At 35.5% G+C, this 13767-nt stretch overlaps 1 protein-coding gene across 3 annotated transcripts; it reads left to right on the top strand.

The window, feature by feature from the left end:
* Positions 1 to 6370: 6370 nt before the first annotated feature.
* LOC120207592 (zinc finger CCCH domain-containing protein 44-like) lies at positions 6371 to 13376 on the top strand. Of its 3 annotated transcripts, XM_039207024.1 has the most exons (12): positions 6371 to 6942; positions 7359 to 7438; positions 7975 to 8162; positions 8278 to 8809; positions 8895 to 9022; positions 9638 to 9700; positions 9784 to 9834; positions 10005 to 10075; positions 10691 to 10845; positions 11012 to 11160; positions 11365 to 12933; positions 12988 to 13376. In XM_039207024.1, exons 1-12 carry the CDS (start codon positions 6506 to 6508, stop codon positions 13222 to 13224), a joined length of 3660 nt encoding a protein of 1219 aa, XP_039062955.1. In that variant the 5' UTR covers positions 6371 to 6505; the 3' UTR covers positions 13225 to 13376. The 3 variants fall into 3 exon arrangements, with proteins under 3 accessions (XP_039062955.1, XP_039062954.1, XP_039062956.1); XM_039207023.1 differs by having other exon boundaries at positions 11365 to 13376; XM_039207025.1 differs by lacking the exon at positions 7359 to 7438 and having other exon boundaries at positions 6805 to 6942; positions 11365 to 13376.
* The last annotated feature ends 391 nt before the right edge of the window (positions 13377 to 13767 follow it).

The raw sequence follows: 13767 nt of genomic DNA, 5'->3' as shown, positions 1-13767 counted from the left end.
GGGATCGACACTTTTTATATATGGATCGACACTTTATGGGTGCACCCTGTTTTCCATTCATTCTGGAAAAAAATATCGACACAAACTATATTAGTGTCGACACATTATTTATACATATTCTCTCATAAAACCGGTATAATTGTACCGGTTAGATTGAAAAATTACATATTACATTATACTTTTGGGTTCGATGATTTTGTGATCGACACTTTTTATATATGGATCGACACTTTATGGGTGCAAACTGTTTTCCATTCATTCTGGAAAAAAAATATCGACACAAACTATATTAGTGTCGACACATTATTTAGACATATTCTCTCATAAAACCGGTAGACTTGTACCGGTTAGATTGAAAAATTACATATTACATTATACTTTTGGTTTTCCATGTTTTTGGGATTGACACTTTTTTATATGGATCGACACTTTATGGGTGCACCCTGTTGGCCATATTGTAAATTTGCCTTTTACTTCCAAGTATCAACATGACCCTTAATGTGTATAAGAAACATGTACAACAACATACTGCTAACTTTTCTCATCTCATTCATAATTATATTCACATACAAAAATATAAATCGTATACAAAATTATAAATCTTATACAAAATTAACCCTACATTTACATCATTGCATCCTTTTGTTATTCTTATGTAATATTGCAGCTTTTGTTATCTCCTGTCTTCGTTCATTTGATTGTGGCTTACGAGATCGTTTAATATTCGCGATCGATCCCAGTCTCCAACAACCTATATTCAAATTGTCAGAACGTAAGTATTGTCAACTACAGCATTCAATCTACGACTTTTAACAATTTTACCACAAACAATTTTTTCTATCCACTTACAAAATCACCAGTTGCCCCTGTAGAACCGATCGATTCCATCCACATCATCACATACATGCCGCAATCATATCTGTTACAAAATTTGAAAACCACACATGTCAATTATGATGAATACTGCATAAATTAAGCTTTCTATTTGTGATAACATCTCATACCCATTCAATTGCTTATTCTTCTTATGCTCCACAAATTTGAAATTTTTCAAGGGATACTTTCCTAGAGATCCACAGGACTCAACCCAAATGCGTTTCTTATTATAAGAATCTAATATTTTAATCTGCATTAAAATAGAAGAAGTTATGCACCAAAAAATTATGCATTATAATTTACATAATGTCCTTTCATACATACATACATACATACCAATCTCTTAGCATCCTTCACTCTCTGTTTAGCTGCTTCAGTTGTAAACATATTATCATATATTGTTACAACATGATCTACCATATCCAACACCAACAGATACCAATGTGAATTATGGTAGTTTATTGTGATCATGATCTGCAACAAATTTCACACCCAATTTGACAAAATTCAACATTCTATATCCGAAAACATCATTTGCAATTGGTATGGTGTCTTACCTTCTCACAGTCGGTGAATTTCACATAGTTATCCAATATGACACCCCGAAGGTAGAAATACTCTCAACACTTTCTTTGTTGTTGGCATCCAACGCCTGTTGCTGTAATTACGCAACAAACATTATTAATTTACCGTCTATAACACTATTTTTCAATATTTATTAATTTAACTCACCACTAAGAGGTATGGAAGGTAGCCAATCCTCCGGAGTGACTTTGAGAATCGTAGCATATGGTCCAGGCGAGCAAATCGATAACCTAACAAAATTAATTACACAATCAGAACATATTCAATAAGTTTTAACATTTTCTACTTTCTACTTACCACACCGCCAACCCATTCCGTAGGCTTCAACGTTGTAACGTCGTATACAGTAGCGAATTGATTTCCCATTGAGATTACAGAATATCTGTATGAATCATTAGGATTAATATGTTCTCATGAAATATTTAAATATCACTCACAAAACAATATATTTCACTTACCCCGATTCTAACTCGCTATTCCATAAATAATCACAAATTACAGCTTCGATGTCATCAATTCCGCTTGGAATATCCGCTTTTTCAACCTACAATTTTGCATACAAATTTTTGTCACAACAACATAATAAAAATCAAATTAAGTATTCTTTTATTAAACTTACCTTCTGCTTCTTCTTCTGGGGTGCAGGACATTCCGAATCCAAAACTGCTGCTATAACACTCTCCGGTGTGTAAATGACATCGACTTCCTTCCTCCTCATTTCTTCCATCTATTCTTCTTCCTCCTCCCTCTTTTCTTCTTCATATTTTTCAGTTCATCGTACTTTTTTTCTACATAGCTCTTCATCTCTTTTATTTCACCCTTCAATTGAGCTCCTTCATCCGAGTATTTATCAACCACCCCCTTCACCCCCGTAAGTTCACTCCTCAAATCCACAACCTCCTTCACCACTCCCTCAAATTTTTCTCCCGTCACCATCTTAATATCACCCCTTAACACCCCAACTTCTTTCACCACTTCACCCTCAACACCTCTACTTCTTTCACCACTCCATCTATTTTTCCTTCCACTACCCCCTTATGCCTCTCAAGTGTATCTTCGACTCTCTCGAGTTTCTCTACGACTCGATCAAGTTTCTCTTCGACTCTTGATTGTCTTTGCATGATTTCAAATTGGATTTTTTTGATATCAGCCAATTCAGACATCAAAATGTCGAAGTTACTCTGTTTTCCCTCACCGTCGTCCCACTCACCGTCATCCCCCAATACAACCATCCCTCCTTTCTTCTCCTCTGCCTCCACTGCCTCCTCTACATCCTTGCCAATAACCTTCAAAATTAAATTACAATATTAAGACATTGATTATATTCTTAATATTATTTAATTACATTTATTACCATTTCTTGCTTCTTCCCTCTATCCAACTTCAACTTCACCATCACTCTAACCACATCTTCCTTCCCCCATGCACGGATGCGTGCCACTCCGGTTCTTTCATAAGCCGGCACTGCCTCACAGCCCGACCAAAAATCGAACAGTGCAACCTGCATTTATAATAAAATTTATATTTTTATATAAAAACACAAAAAAGTGATTCAACTCATTTACCTCTAAGATTGCTATGCACCCTTTGAGGTATCTCTGGCTGCCCTTTTTAAAGGTGATTATTGATTCAATCAATCTCGAATGGATATATTCAGCCCAATTGAATTCACCCTTCAAGCCTTCATCGCAAATGAGCTTCATATATTCCTTGTTCGTTGACGTATCACCCGTTGGACAAAGAAATATCCCGACAAGGTACAATAGAACTCGGGCCTTCAGCTCATCCCCCTAGTAAGATCCACTTTTGATATCCTCTTCAACTTCAGCATATGTCACCTTATGATTCAAACCATATTTGGAGGCAAGTGCTTTCCAGTTCTTACTCCTACAGACTTCTATAACACTTTTGCCTTTGTTTTGTACCCCCAATACGGCTGCAGCAGTCGATACCCCCAGAGAGAATGAATAATCACCATACTTAGCCATACATTGACTGACGTCAAATTGTGCCATCAAGGATCGACACAATTCCCTCCGAATAGGTCGATCCCTTACTCCGATCAACGATCCAAAACCTATTTCTCCCAGCACATTCAACTGACCCTTCTCCTTAAGGTGTTTAATTAATAAATTCACCCTTTTAATGCTGCATCTTGTCGACACTTCCTACATTTTTTAACAATATATAATGTTATAGTTCTTATATATTTTGTATCAACGTATTTACAAGTTTAATGAATACCTTATTTTCATGTGCTTTCCTCCGTTCTTTGTATTCTTTACTATCATTCCTTGACTGTGTGATGTAAGGTTCCTTTTCAGCATCACTCATTGAATTCCATTTGGACCTCACATCTTTTTTCACCTAATATTAAACATAAACGTTTCTTAATCAATACATTAACACTAAATACTAATACTACTCAATGTCAATTTCATTTTACATACCGAACCGCTCTGTGTGCCATCTCCCTTCATCCTTTTGCATTCGGCCATACTGTTAACATTTAAAATTTGTAATCAATTTAAAGTTTATCGATACTTTAATCCAATTACCATTTCAACAATAATAACAAAAAGACATTGATACTTACTAGAAGTACATATATCCACCCTTTGGTTGCTTTCGAGTCTCGGCCTCAATTTCAAAGTCATCTGCTCCACCAACAATTTTCCAACCCATTGACTCCATTTTTCCTTCATATATCAGTTTACGCAAATCAAATTATTTTGTTACATACACTTTATTCAATATACAAATATAGATAACTACTCTTGTGGTAAAACGGTTTTCTTCAAAAGAATTTGAATGGCCACACCAAAATGTGTCGGCACATTTATACAACCTATAATACCATTTTCTACCTATAATATTTAATAAAAGTATCGACATTTATATTTTTCCTTGAATATCTATTTCTACCTGCAATCGGTCCCAAATGCTTCCTTACTCCAAAACCCCAAACAACACATAAAAAACCCTATCGCGATTACTGTAATAATAAAAAATTAGGGTTTCGACAACATACTTTTCGATTCGACTGCAGCAACAAACAAACAAACTTCGCTTTAGAAACGCCTTCTGAAATGCAGCAACAATTACGCTTCGATTTCAAAAACTCGTCCGTTCTATCTTTTTTCAGAGGATATTTAGCTATGGCCTTTATATTTTCATCGGATATGTTATTTATATTTAATCGATACAAATACAAAAGTGTCGATACTTTTATGTCAGGTGTCGATACTTTCGAAAGGATAATTACCTATTTCTTTGAAAGTGTCGATAATTTATTACACGTACTTACGAAAGTATCGACACTTTCAATATATCCGGTATCATTTTACCGGTTTTATCATTTTGATACCGGTTTTATCATATTTTTACCTGTTATATCGTTGTGGATCGATATATTTTTTTAAAGTATCGACACATTATAGGCGCTATAACTGCTTCTCTTTTAAATTCACAAAGTGTCGATCCTTATATAAAGTATCGACACTTTTAATATATCCGGTAACGTTTTACCGGTTTTATCATTTTGTTACTGGTTTTATCATATATTTACCTGGTATATAGTTTTGGATCGATACATTTTTTAAAAGTATCGACAATTTATAGGATTTAAAACTGCTTCTCTTTTAAATTCACGAAGTGTCGATCATTATATTAAAGTACCGACACTTTAAATGTATCCGGTAGCGCTTGACCGGTTTTATCATTTCTATACCGGTTTTGTCATAGTTTTACCTGTTATATCGTTTTGGATCGACATATTTTTAATTTGGATCGACACGAACTGGTAGCACAATTTTTTAATATTTCTTCATGACTTAGACCTACTTTTATAAGTATGGACACTTTTATAAAAATGATATATACTTTTTTTTTAAGTTATGTAATTTATGTTTCAATTTTTTAATAGTGTTTCATGTTTTCCACCTACAATATTAATTTAATAATTTCATTTACACAAAAAATTATTTGATTGTTTTGATATTTTATAAAATATTATTTAGATTTTAAATTTAACAATATTAACTAAAGATAATAATAAATATATTTTCACAGTGAAATAAGTATGGACACTTTTATAAAAAGGATAGATAATTTACAATATAACAGGTAAAAATATGACAAAACCAGATTCATTATGACAAAACCGGTAAAATTTACTTGATATGTTAAAAGTATGGACACTTTTATAAAAAGGATAGATACTTACCGATAACCAAAGTTTATCGGTTACCAAATTTTTTAATAGTGTTTCATGTTTTCCACCTACAATATTAATTTAATAATTTCATTTACACAAAAAATTATTTGATTGTTTTGATATTTTATAAAATATTATTTAGATTTTAAATTTAACAATATTAACTAAAGATAATAAAATATTTTCACAGTGAAATAAGTATGGACACTTTTATAAAAAGGATAGATAATTTACAATATAACAGGTAAAAATATGACAAAACCAGATTCATTATGACAAAACCGGTAAAATTTACTTGATATGTTAAAAGTATGGACACTTTTATAAAAAGGATAGATACTTACCGATAACCAAAGTTTATCGGTTACCAAATTTTTTAATAGTTTTTCATATTTTCTACCTAAAACATTATTAGTTGTCAACATAATAGTTTTTCATATTTATTAAATACATTTTAATGTATCCAGTAATACTGTATATTAACCGTATATTAACCCGCCTTTCCTGAGACATTCCCGCGTTTGACGTTAAAAAGTAAAAACAAGTTAAGAAGTACTGGAAAGAAATACAACTGTCCCAATGACGGCTTTTCCTTCCACTTAAGTCTCATGTTTTGAAAGACAAGGTTTTGAAGTTAATTAAACGTTTTTTCCCCCAAACGATGCCTTGTCACATCCCTTGGCAGTTGCCGGTCCATGACCATTGTGCCCACTTCTCCTCGTTCATCGCTAGGGTTTTCAATCATTTTTTTCGCTTTCCTAAATTTGATTTTCAAAGAAATTAACATAACCATAGATTCTTTGTCTGAAAATATTTATTTATTTTTACATGGAAAATTCTCATTCTCAACAACAAGGTGTTGAATCCACTACGTCTCTGTCTAATCCTTCTAAAGAAAACAATGATAGCAGCGGTGGTGATGTTCTGAATGATAGTATTGGTTTGAATCGTGATTCTTTGCAAGGAGTAGAGCTCATGAGCGTCGATCACTGCCGGAACATTCCGCAGACGGATGATTCGCATCTCAGGGGAAACTCTGACGTGGTGGCTCGTGGAGATGGTGGTGCTAAAGCGGAGATGAGATCAGAAGACGGAGTCAAAGTTATTGAGATGAGCTCAGGGAAGCGGAAGCGGGGAAGACCGCCGAAGAATCAGGCGAAAATGATGTCGTTATCAGCTCCGGCCCCAGCTCGGAGGAAGAATGATGAAGAAGATGTTTGTTTTATATGCTTCGATGGCGGGAGTCTCGTGCTTTGTGATCGGCAGTGAGTTTCGAAAAATTTTGGCTTCTTATTTCTGTTTATTTGATCAGAAAATGTAATAAAATGAAAGGAAGTTTTAGTTAGTTGGCCAATAATAAGGTGAAAGCTAGAGTTATTGTTTGATTGAGCTTCAAGGTTTTGCTAAGTTAATCTGAAATTTTTTTAACTTTCCGCTAAATTGAGCTTATATGAGCTTTTTATTTAGAGAGATTAACTGCAGATAGTTTTCAGTTCAATATGGAAGTTCTATGCCAATGCCACTGATCTTTTGGTTATTTTATGATACTAATTGTTCATCTATTGTACTACTTGATGCTCTTCTTCGTTTGGCAATAGAATGTTGGTTTAGTTTTAATTTTCTTTTGTATAGTTTTCATTTGTATCATTTACATGGTTAATTTTATGGGATTTAATGTCAGCGGCTGTCCTAAGGCATATCATCCAGCCTGCGTCAAAAGGGACGATGCATTCTTTAAGTCAAAGGCGAAATGGAACTGTGGTATGTTGGATTTTGATTAGTTCTTATAAATCTTCTGTCACTTTTGTTTCAATTTAATTAATCTAAGTGATGGGAAGTGTTGAAGCTCGTGTTAATGTTATCTAGATTCATTTTCGGCTTTTTTGCTCTGCAGTTAATTAATGAATGTTCTGTTGTACTGTTGCCACGCACATGTCAAATGGTAGTTTTCAATGTTTGTCATTGGTTTGGATTCTCTGTTGTTTAATTACCGGGTTACTATATATTTCTCAAATACGATATGATGTCGTACCATTAACATGTGGGTGTAAAGTGGTGACTTTTCACGTTTTTCACTGATTCGTGGTTAGATTACTTTACTTTTTTTTATCTCAACTGTAATCTTATACTCTCTCCTTGTGCATATTGAATGGTACCTTCCATATCCATCTTTGTGTTGGACTTTTGCTTCCCGATTCATTATCATGCATACATGGTTATCCCATTTATTAGTAAGTTATGATGTTTAAGTTGTCCGTTTCATTAATGTTTTGTTTTCTATTTGTTGTACATTTCAGGGTGGCATATATGTAGCACTTGTCAAAAGGCTTCATATTATATGTGCTATACTTGTCCGTACTCCTTGTGCAAGAATTGCACCAAAGGTGCCGATTACGTGAATGTAAGGGGAAATAAAGGATTTTGTGGAATCTGCTTGAAAACTATAATGCTGAGTGAAAACAGCACATTAGGCAATAAGGAAATGGTATGATTAGCCAAATCTTGTACAATTGATTTCTTTTTTTAATATCTCAATAGTTTTTATTTTTAGCATTACTCATTCTCCCTGTCTGGTAACTATTGTAATTTATACTGTGCAGGTACAAGTGGATTTTGATGATCCAACTAGTTGGGAGTATCTTTTCAAGATGTATTGGGTTTCCTTGAAAGAGAAGCTATCTCTAACTTTAGATGAGCTTACAAAAGCTAAAAATCCCTGGAAAGAAAATGCTACAATGGAGAAGTCTTTTGGAGACCTTGGAGCTAGTTTCTCCAAGAGAAGAAAAAATTTGATGCAACGGACATTTTTTAGCAAAGTTGAAACTGTAGAAGCAGTAAAACCAGGAATTACAAAATATTATTTGGGGCCCACTGATACCATTAGTGAACGTTCCGAAGTTGTTGTTACATCCTATAGAAAGGTTGATGAGAAAGGAAAAAGGACAAATCCAGATGAGTTTGCTGCAATTGATGTTCACAATATGAACTTGATCTGGTTGAGGCGTAATTTGATCGAGAACTTAATTGATGATGTTGACAAATTTAACGACAAAATTGTTGGTTCCTTTGTAAGGATAAGGCTTCCTGGTAATGATCAGAAGCAAGATATGTATAGGCTTGTCCAAGTAGTAGGTATTAACTTATATGGCCAATGCTCCCCTAATTAATTTTGATTTGTTTTATCACAGACATTGGCTAATGATATTTTTGTTTGCAGGTACCAGCAAGGTGGCCGAACCATATAAAATTGGTGAAAAGACGATAGATATCATGATTGAGATATTAAATTTAGACAAAAAAGAGGTTGTCTCCATTGATGGAATTTCAAATCAGGAATTTTCTGAGGTGCCCAAATATGCTTCCTCAATTCATATTTTTCACTTCTATTTTGTTTCATTTCTTGCTTTGTTTCTGTTTATTTCAATGATCCTATGTTGTTTGCGAAACATAAATTTTCCATTTTCAGCCTTGCATTTATTAACAAAAGTGCCATGTAAGGATGTCTAATGTGCATGAACTCTGATTTTATCGACATATTGAAACAAAAGGGATGAAGAGTTGGGTTTTATAGGTTCTAATTTTAGTTAGGGTTATATTTGTGATTGAACTGGGGAAAATAACTTAATTATCCAAAAAGAAAAGTTTAAAATGCTTGAGGGTTTAACGGCAGAGGTTAATGAGTAAATTGAGGCTAATTGATGGCTTGTGTGGATTGGTATAGGCTGGAAGAACAAAATTGGAAAGAAAATACGCCATAGACTATATTAACCATTTACTAGTATATGGTTGAAAAGGTCACTCTCTAAAGGTCATTGACATGTCTCTCCATCTATATGGCTATCAGTTATAAACACTCCTAGTTAGGCTGGCAGTGGGCCATCTTGTCTTTTTGCCATAACTTTACCTTCTTCGACAAGGTATGCAAGTTCCACTGATTTTGATATTTTTGTTATAACTCAGGATGAGTGCCAACAACTACGACAGAGTATAATAAAAAGTGGGCAGATCAAATGGTTTACTGTGGTAAGTGTTATATGTTCATTTTTTTACTTTTCAGCCAAGATGTTTGTTGTGTCATTTGAAAGGAGTTTTACGCTTTGTTGTAGGGTGAGGTTCAGGAGAAAGCAATGGCTCTTCAAGCAGTTAGAGTAAATGATGTAAGTTCCTAAGCTTTGAGGTTGCAGCACATAAATGACAGGATATTAATATGTAGTTACTTTTAAGGGACAGGATATTAGTGTTCTTACATAGTTGCATGTTTTCTATTTCCCCTTAAAGATCTGTTCTGAATGTACTTTTTGCACTTGCTCTTATTTCTTCTGACCAGTGCCTGGAGTCGGAGATTTTACGAGTTAAAAATCTTTACGAGCAAGCAAGTCAGAAGGGGGACATGAAGGAATATCCTTTTTTGTTTGTTATGATACTGACTTGTAAGCTTCCTCCTCTTACCCCCGTTTTCTCTACTATGCTGATATTCTTAACACATGCCACCAACATACAACTAAAAATAAACATAATTGTTAATTTGTTATCTTAAGCCAACCATGCTCATTATTCTTTACTTAGGATCATATCCTTAGCCATATCAGTGAATGCAAAGTCCTTTTGATAGTTCTTGCCCATGCTTCTTTGTTTTCTTGTTGTATAACAGAGATGACCAACAACAAATAAGTTCAACCTTTTCAACTCCAACCTTGTCATTTATCATCCAGGCACATTGCTTCAGTTTTTGGCAGTGATATTTTGTTGAACATTTTTTTTTTAGCTTGTTCCATCACACAAGGATGAATGATTGGCCTTACAGGTTCGCGTTATGTGTAAGAAAACTAAAGAACTTGCTCAGCATTTTTATTAAGCTATGCAATTTTAAAAATATATATATTTTTTTACTAATCGTGCTATGAAACTGTGTGACCCCATTAGACATGATACTTGCAATTGTCCTTACTCCTAAGCCTTTTTGTTGGTAAGTAAACAGTAACGTGTATCAAGGATTCCTTGACCATGTTGAACGCTCAGGGAATGTGAAGAAAAATTGCAGCTTCTGAACTCACCTGATGAACGAAACCGTAGGCTGCATGAAATTGCTGACATACACAGTGACACAAATAAGGATCTATTTTTCAAGTATGAGGAAGTTTCTGGAGAATTGGATGAGAAGAAAAAAGGTAGCATGCACTTCTAGAAATAGACAATCTTTTATCATTGTTTTTCCTATGTTGGTCTTAATCTTTTGGTATTGTGTAGATATGCATGTACGGGCAAGTAGGCAGGGGTGCATATATGTGTGTGTGTGGTGTTAATCAGGCTTGTTTCTTTCTATCCACTCTACAGGAATGGAGCTATCTATAAATAATACTGAGACAGATAAAATATGGCACTATCAAGACCCACATGAGAAAATTCAAGGGCCATTTTCTATGGCAATGTCACGTGTGTGGAGCACGGGTGGTCATTTCCCTCCTGATTCGAGAATATGGAGAGTAAGTCAAAAGCAAGATGACTCCCTTCTCTTAACTGATGCTTTGGCTGGGCAGTACAGCCAAGCACATCAATTGTTTCATAGTAGTGCCATGCGAACTATAGATGTAAGTATTGCCTCCAAGGAGGGATTTCAGAACAGGGATGTAGATGTTAGGGAGAGTAGGAATACGAAGGTGAACCAGACAGAAAGTAAACAGGTTGAGGGAAGCTTGAACCCAAACCAGAATGATGCAAGTGATCATGGTAACGATGACTCTGCGATGGGGAAAGAACTGGGCTCTCAATCTTCTACTTGTACTGCTTCTATAAATATTGTCAATTCAGAGACAGGAAGTTGTTTGCCCCAGAAGGACTCCATGAAGGGTGATAGTTACTTCCCTGGTCAGCCTCATGTGAGTGGTTTGGTTCCCACATCTACATTGTCTGTGAAACCATGTGAAACTCAGTCTCCTCAAGTTAGCAAAGGTCATGGGGTTGAAAGATGGGACTGTGGTTCGATTGACATGAATGTGAACTTGAACAAGACCAAAGGTCAAATTATTGATGGAAATGTGAAGCAAGATGATAATGAGGGAAAATCAGGCAAATCTTCTGGGCAATGCTGGAGAGCTCCACCTTTGAATGATGCTTCAAATGGATGGGGTTCCAACTCTGGTCTTCTTTATCTCGCTAGGGCTCTTGAAGTGTCGGAGCACAATCAGGGTATTGATTTCCCAGATCTTCCTACCTCAACATCAAAATTGAACCAAAAAGAGTCAAAAATTCAGGCTACTAAAAGTAAACAATCTCCTCCTCCAAATGTTGCTCAACTGGATTCAGGTCCTAGCTGGAGCACTGCTTCAAGTATAGTGGGTAATGGACCACAGCTTCACGAAGTAGCTGGTGAATGGAGAGGGTATTCTTCCAATTCTGCAGAACCTGCAGGGGAGTGGAACCCTGATCTTGTTCCCAAGTCTACTATGAAACCGACTGACTTGGGAAGTGATCATGCTGCTACTCCAACTTCAGGAAGTGGTCAATTGACACATTCTTCTGCCACAGATCCTGCTAATAATGAATCTGGATGGGATCCAATTGTTCCTGAACCCAATGAGTATTCTTTGGGTGATGAATCAGTTTCAGATCTCTTGGCTGAAGTTGAAGCGATGGAGTCACTTAATGGCATGGCTTCACCTCCTTCACCTACATCAATTTTGCGTTGTGATGGGGACTTGGCTCAAGGTTCTGAACCTGATTGTTTTAGTCCTGTGGGAGGATTGAGCCCTGCACCAGATCCAGGAAAAAGTGATGCTTTGAGTTCAACGAATGATCTACAAATCTCTTCTCTGTTGGCTTTGACCAATGAGCTATTTGGGATCACTAAGTCTGAAGACGCTCAAAAGAGTTCTGGCGGACATTCTTCTACGAGTGCTGAAATGGATGAAGATACAAGGCCCAGCGATGTCTCAGTTAACCAATACGAAGCTTGGAGAGTAGGGCATGAAACTACAGGCACCAATTGGGGAGCAGTTCAAGGAAATGTAAATTTTCATTTGCAAGGTTTACGACAAGAAACTATGAACTTCAGTTGGGGACCAGGTCATGGGACGATCCAGGAAAATGGCAGCAGCGTCCATTCAAGCACTTCTGCAGGAAATCCTGCCTATTGGAGAAGCCAACAGATGTATGTTGATCCGAGAGACCAACACAGGCATGTAGATCCGAGGGACCAACACAGGCATGTAGATCCAAGGGACCAACAGAAGCATTTAGATCCAAGGGACCAACGGAGGCATGCCGATTCGAGGGATCAACAGAAATATGCCGATTCTAGGGACCAACAGAAATATCCTGATCCAAGGGAGCAACAGAGGCATGTCAATCCGAGAGACCATGATTTTCACAGCAGAGATTCGAGTTTTGTTAGAGCCAGGCCCCCATGGAATATGCACTCATCGTACGGTGGTGGTCCTCCAAACAGAGTTGGTTCTTTCAGACTGCCGCCCAAAGGACAGCGGATCTGTAAGTTTCACGAGAGTGGTTATTGCAACCGGGGAGCATCATGTAGTTATTGGCACCCTTGAACAGGTTACCATAACAATTGTGTGCATTTTAGTTTATGTATTCATTATTTGTAATAGTAATTTGCTCTGTTGCTTCTCCAAATTTAACTTGTAGCGGTAACATTCAAGCCGATGATAAAACATATTATTAATAACAATTATTCTTCTCTGGATATATAGCTTACTCCTTTAGGGATATATTTTAAAATTATATATTGATGTAATAAATGTTCATTTTGTGCAATTGTGTGTATATCTTAGTTGGATTCAATTTTACATGTAAAAAAAAAAGTTATATGTATTTAATATACATATATTTTTTTTAGTAGTTGGATAAAAGCAATGATTTACACGATTAATTAAATAAAATATATATAATACTATTAAATCAAAGTTTGAATACAACATAGAAGCTGATACGTTCGCTGAAATTCATAATGTTAGCCGGTAGGTTTTCACTGAAAAAGGTTGTCTACATTAAAATATCATATCATGTTAAAAATTTATAAATAAATACTATCTTATTATCATTTAAGATTATTTTTGAAAAATAATTTAATATTT

Source organism: Hibiscus syriacus, unplaced genomic scaffold (assembly GCF_006381635.1).
Source record: "Hibiscus syriacus cultivar Baekdansim isolate YM2019G1 unplaced genomic scaffold, ASM638163v2 tig00015087_pilon, whole genome shotgun sequence".
Lineage (NCBI taxonomy): Eukaryota > Viridiplantae > Streptophyta > Magnoliopsida > Malvales > Malvaceae > Hibiscus > Hibiscus syriacus.
The sequence above is the reverse complement of the archived record's forward strand: the minus strand, read 5'-3'. Positions and strand labels throughout refer to the sequence as shown.

Coding starts and splice junctions, on each gene's coding strand:
- LOC120207592 (XM_039207023.1), top strand. CDS start 6,506: ATGGAAAATTCTCATTCTCAACAACAAGGTGTTGAATCCACTACGTCT. Junction 9,701..9,783: donor AGATCAAATGGTTTACTGTG/GTAAGTGTTATA, acceptor GCTTTGTTGTAG/GGTGAGGTTCAGGAGAAAGC. Junction 11,161..11,364: donor CTGATTCGAGAATATGGAGA/GTAAGTCAAAAG, acceptor AAACAGGTTGAG/GGAAGCTTGAACCCAAACCA.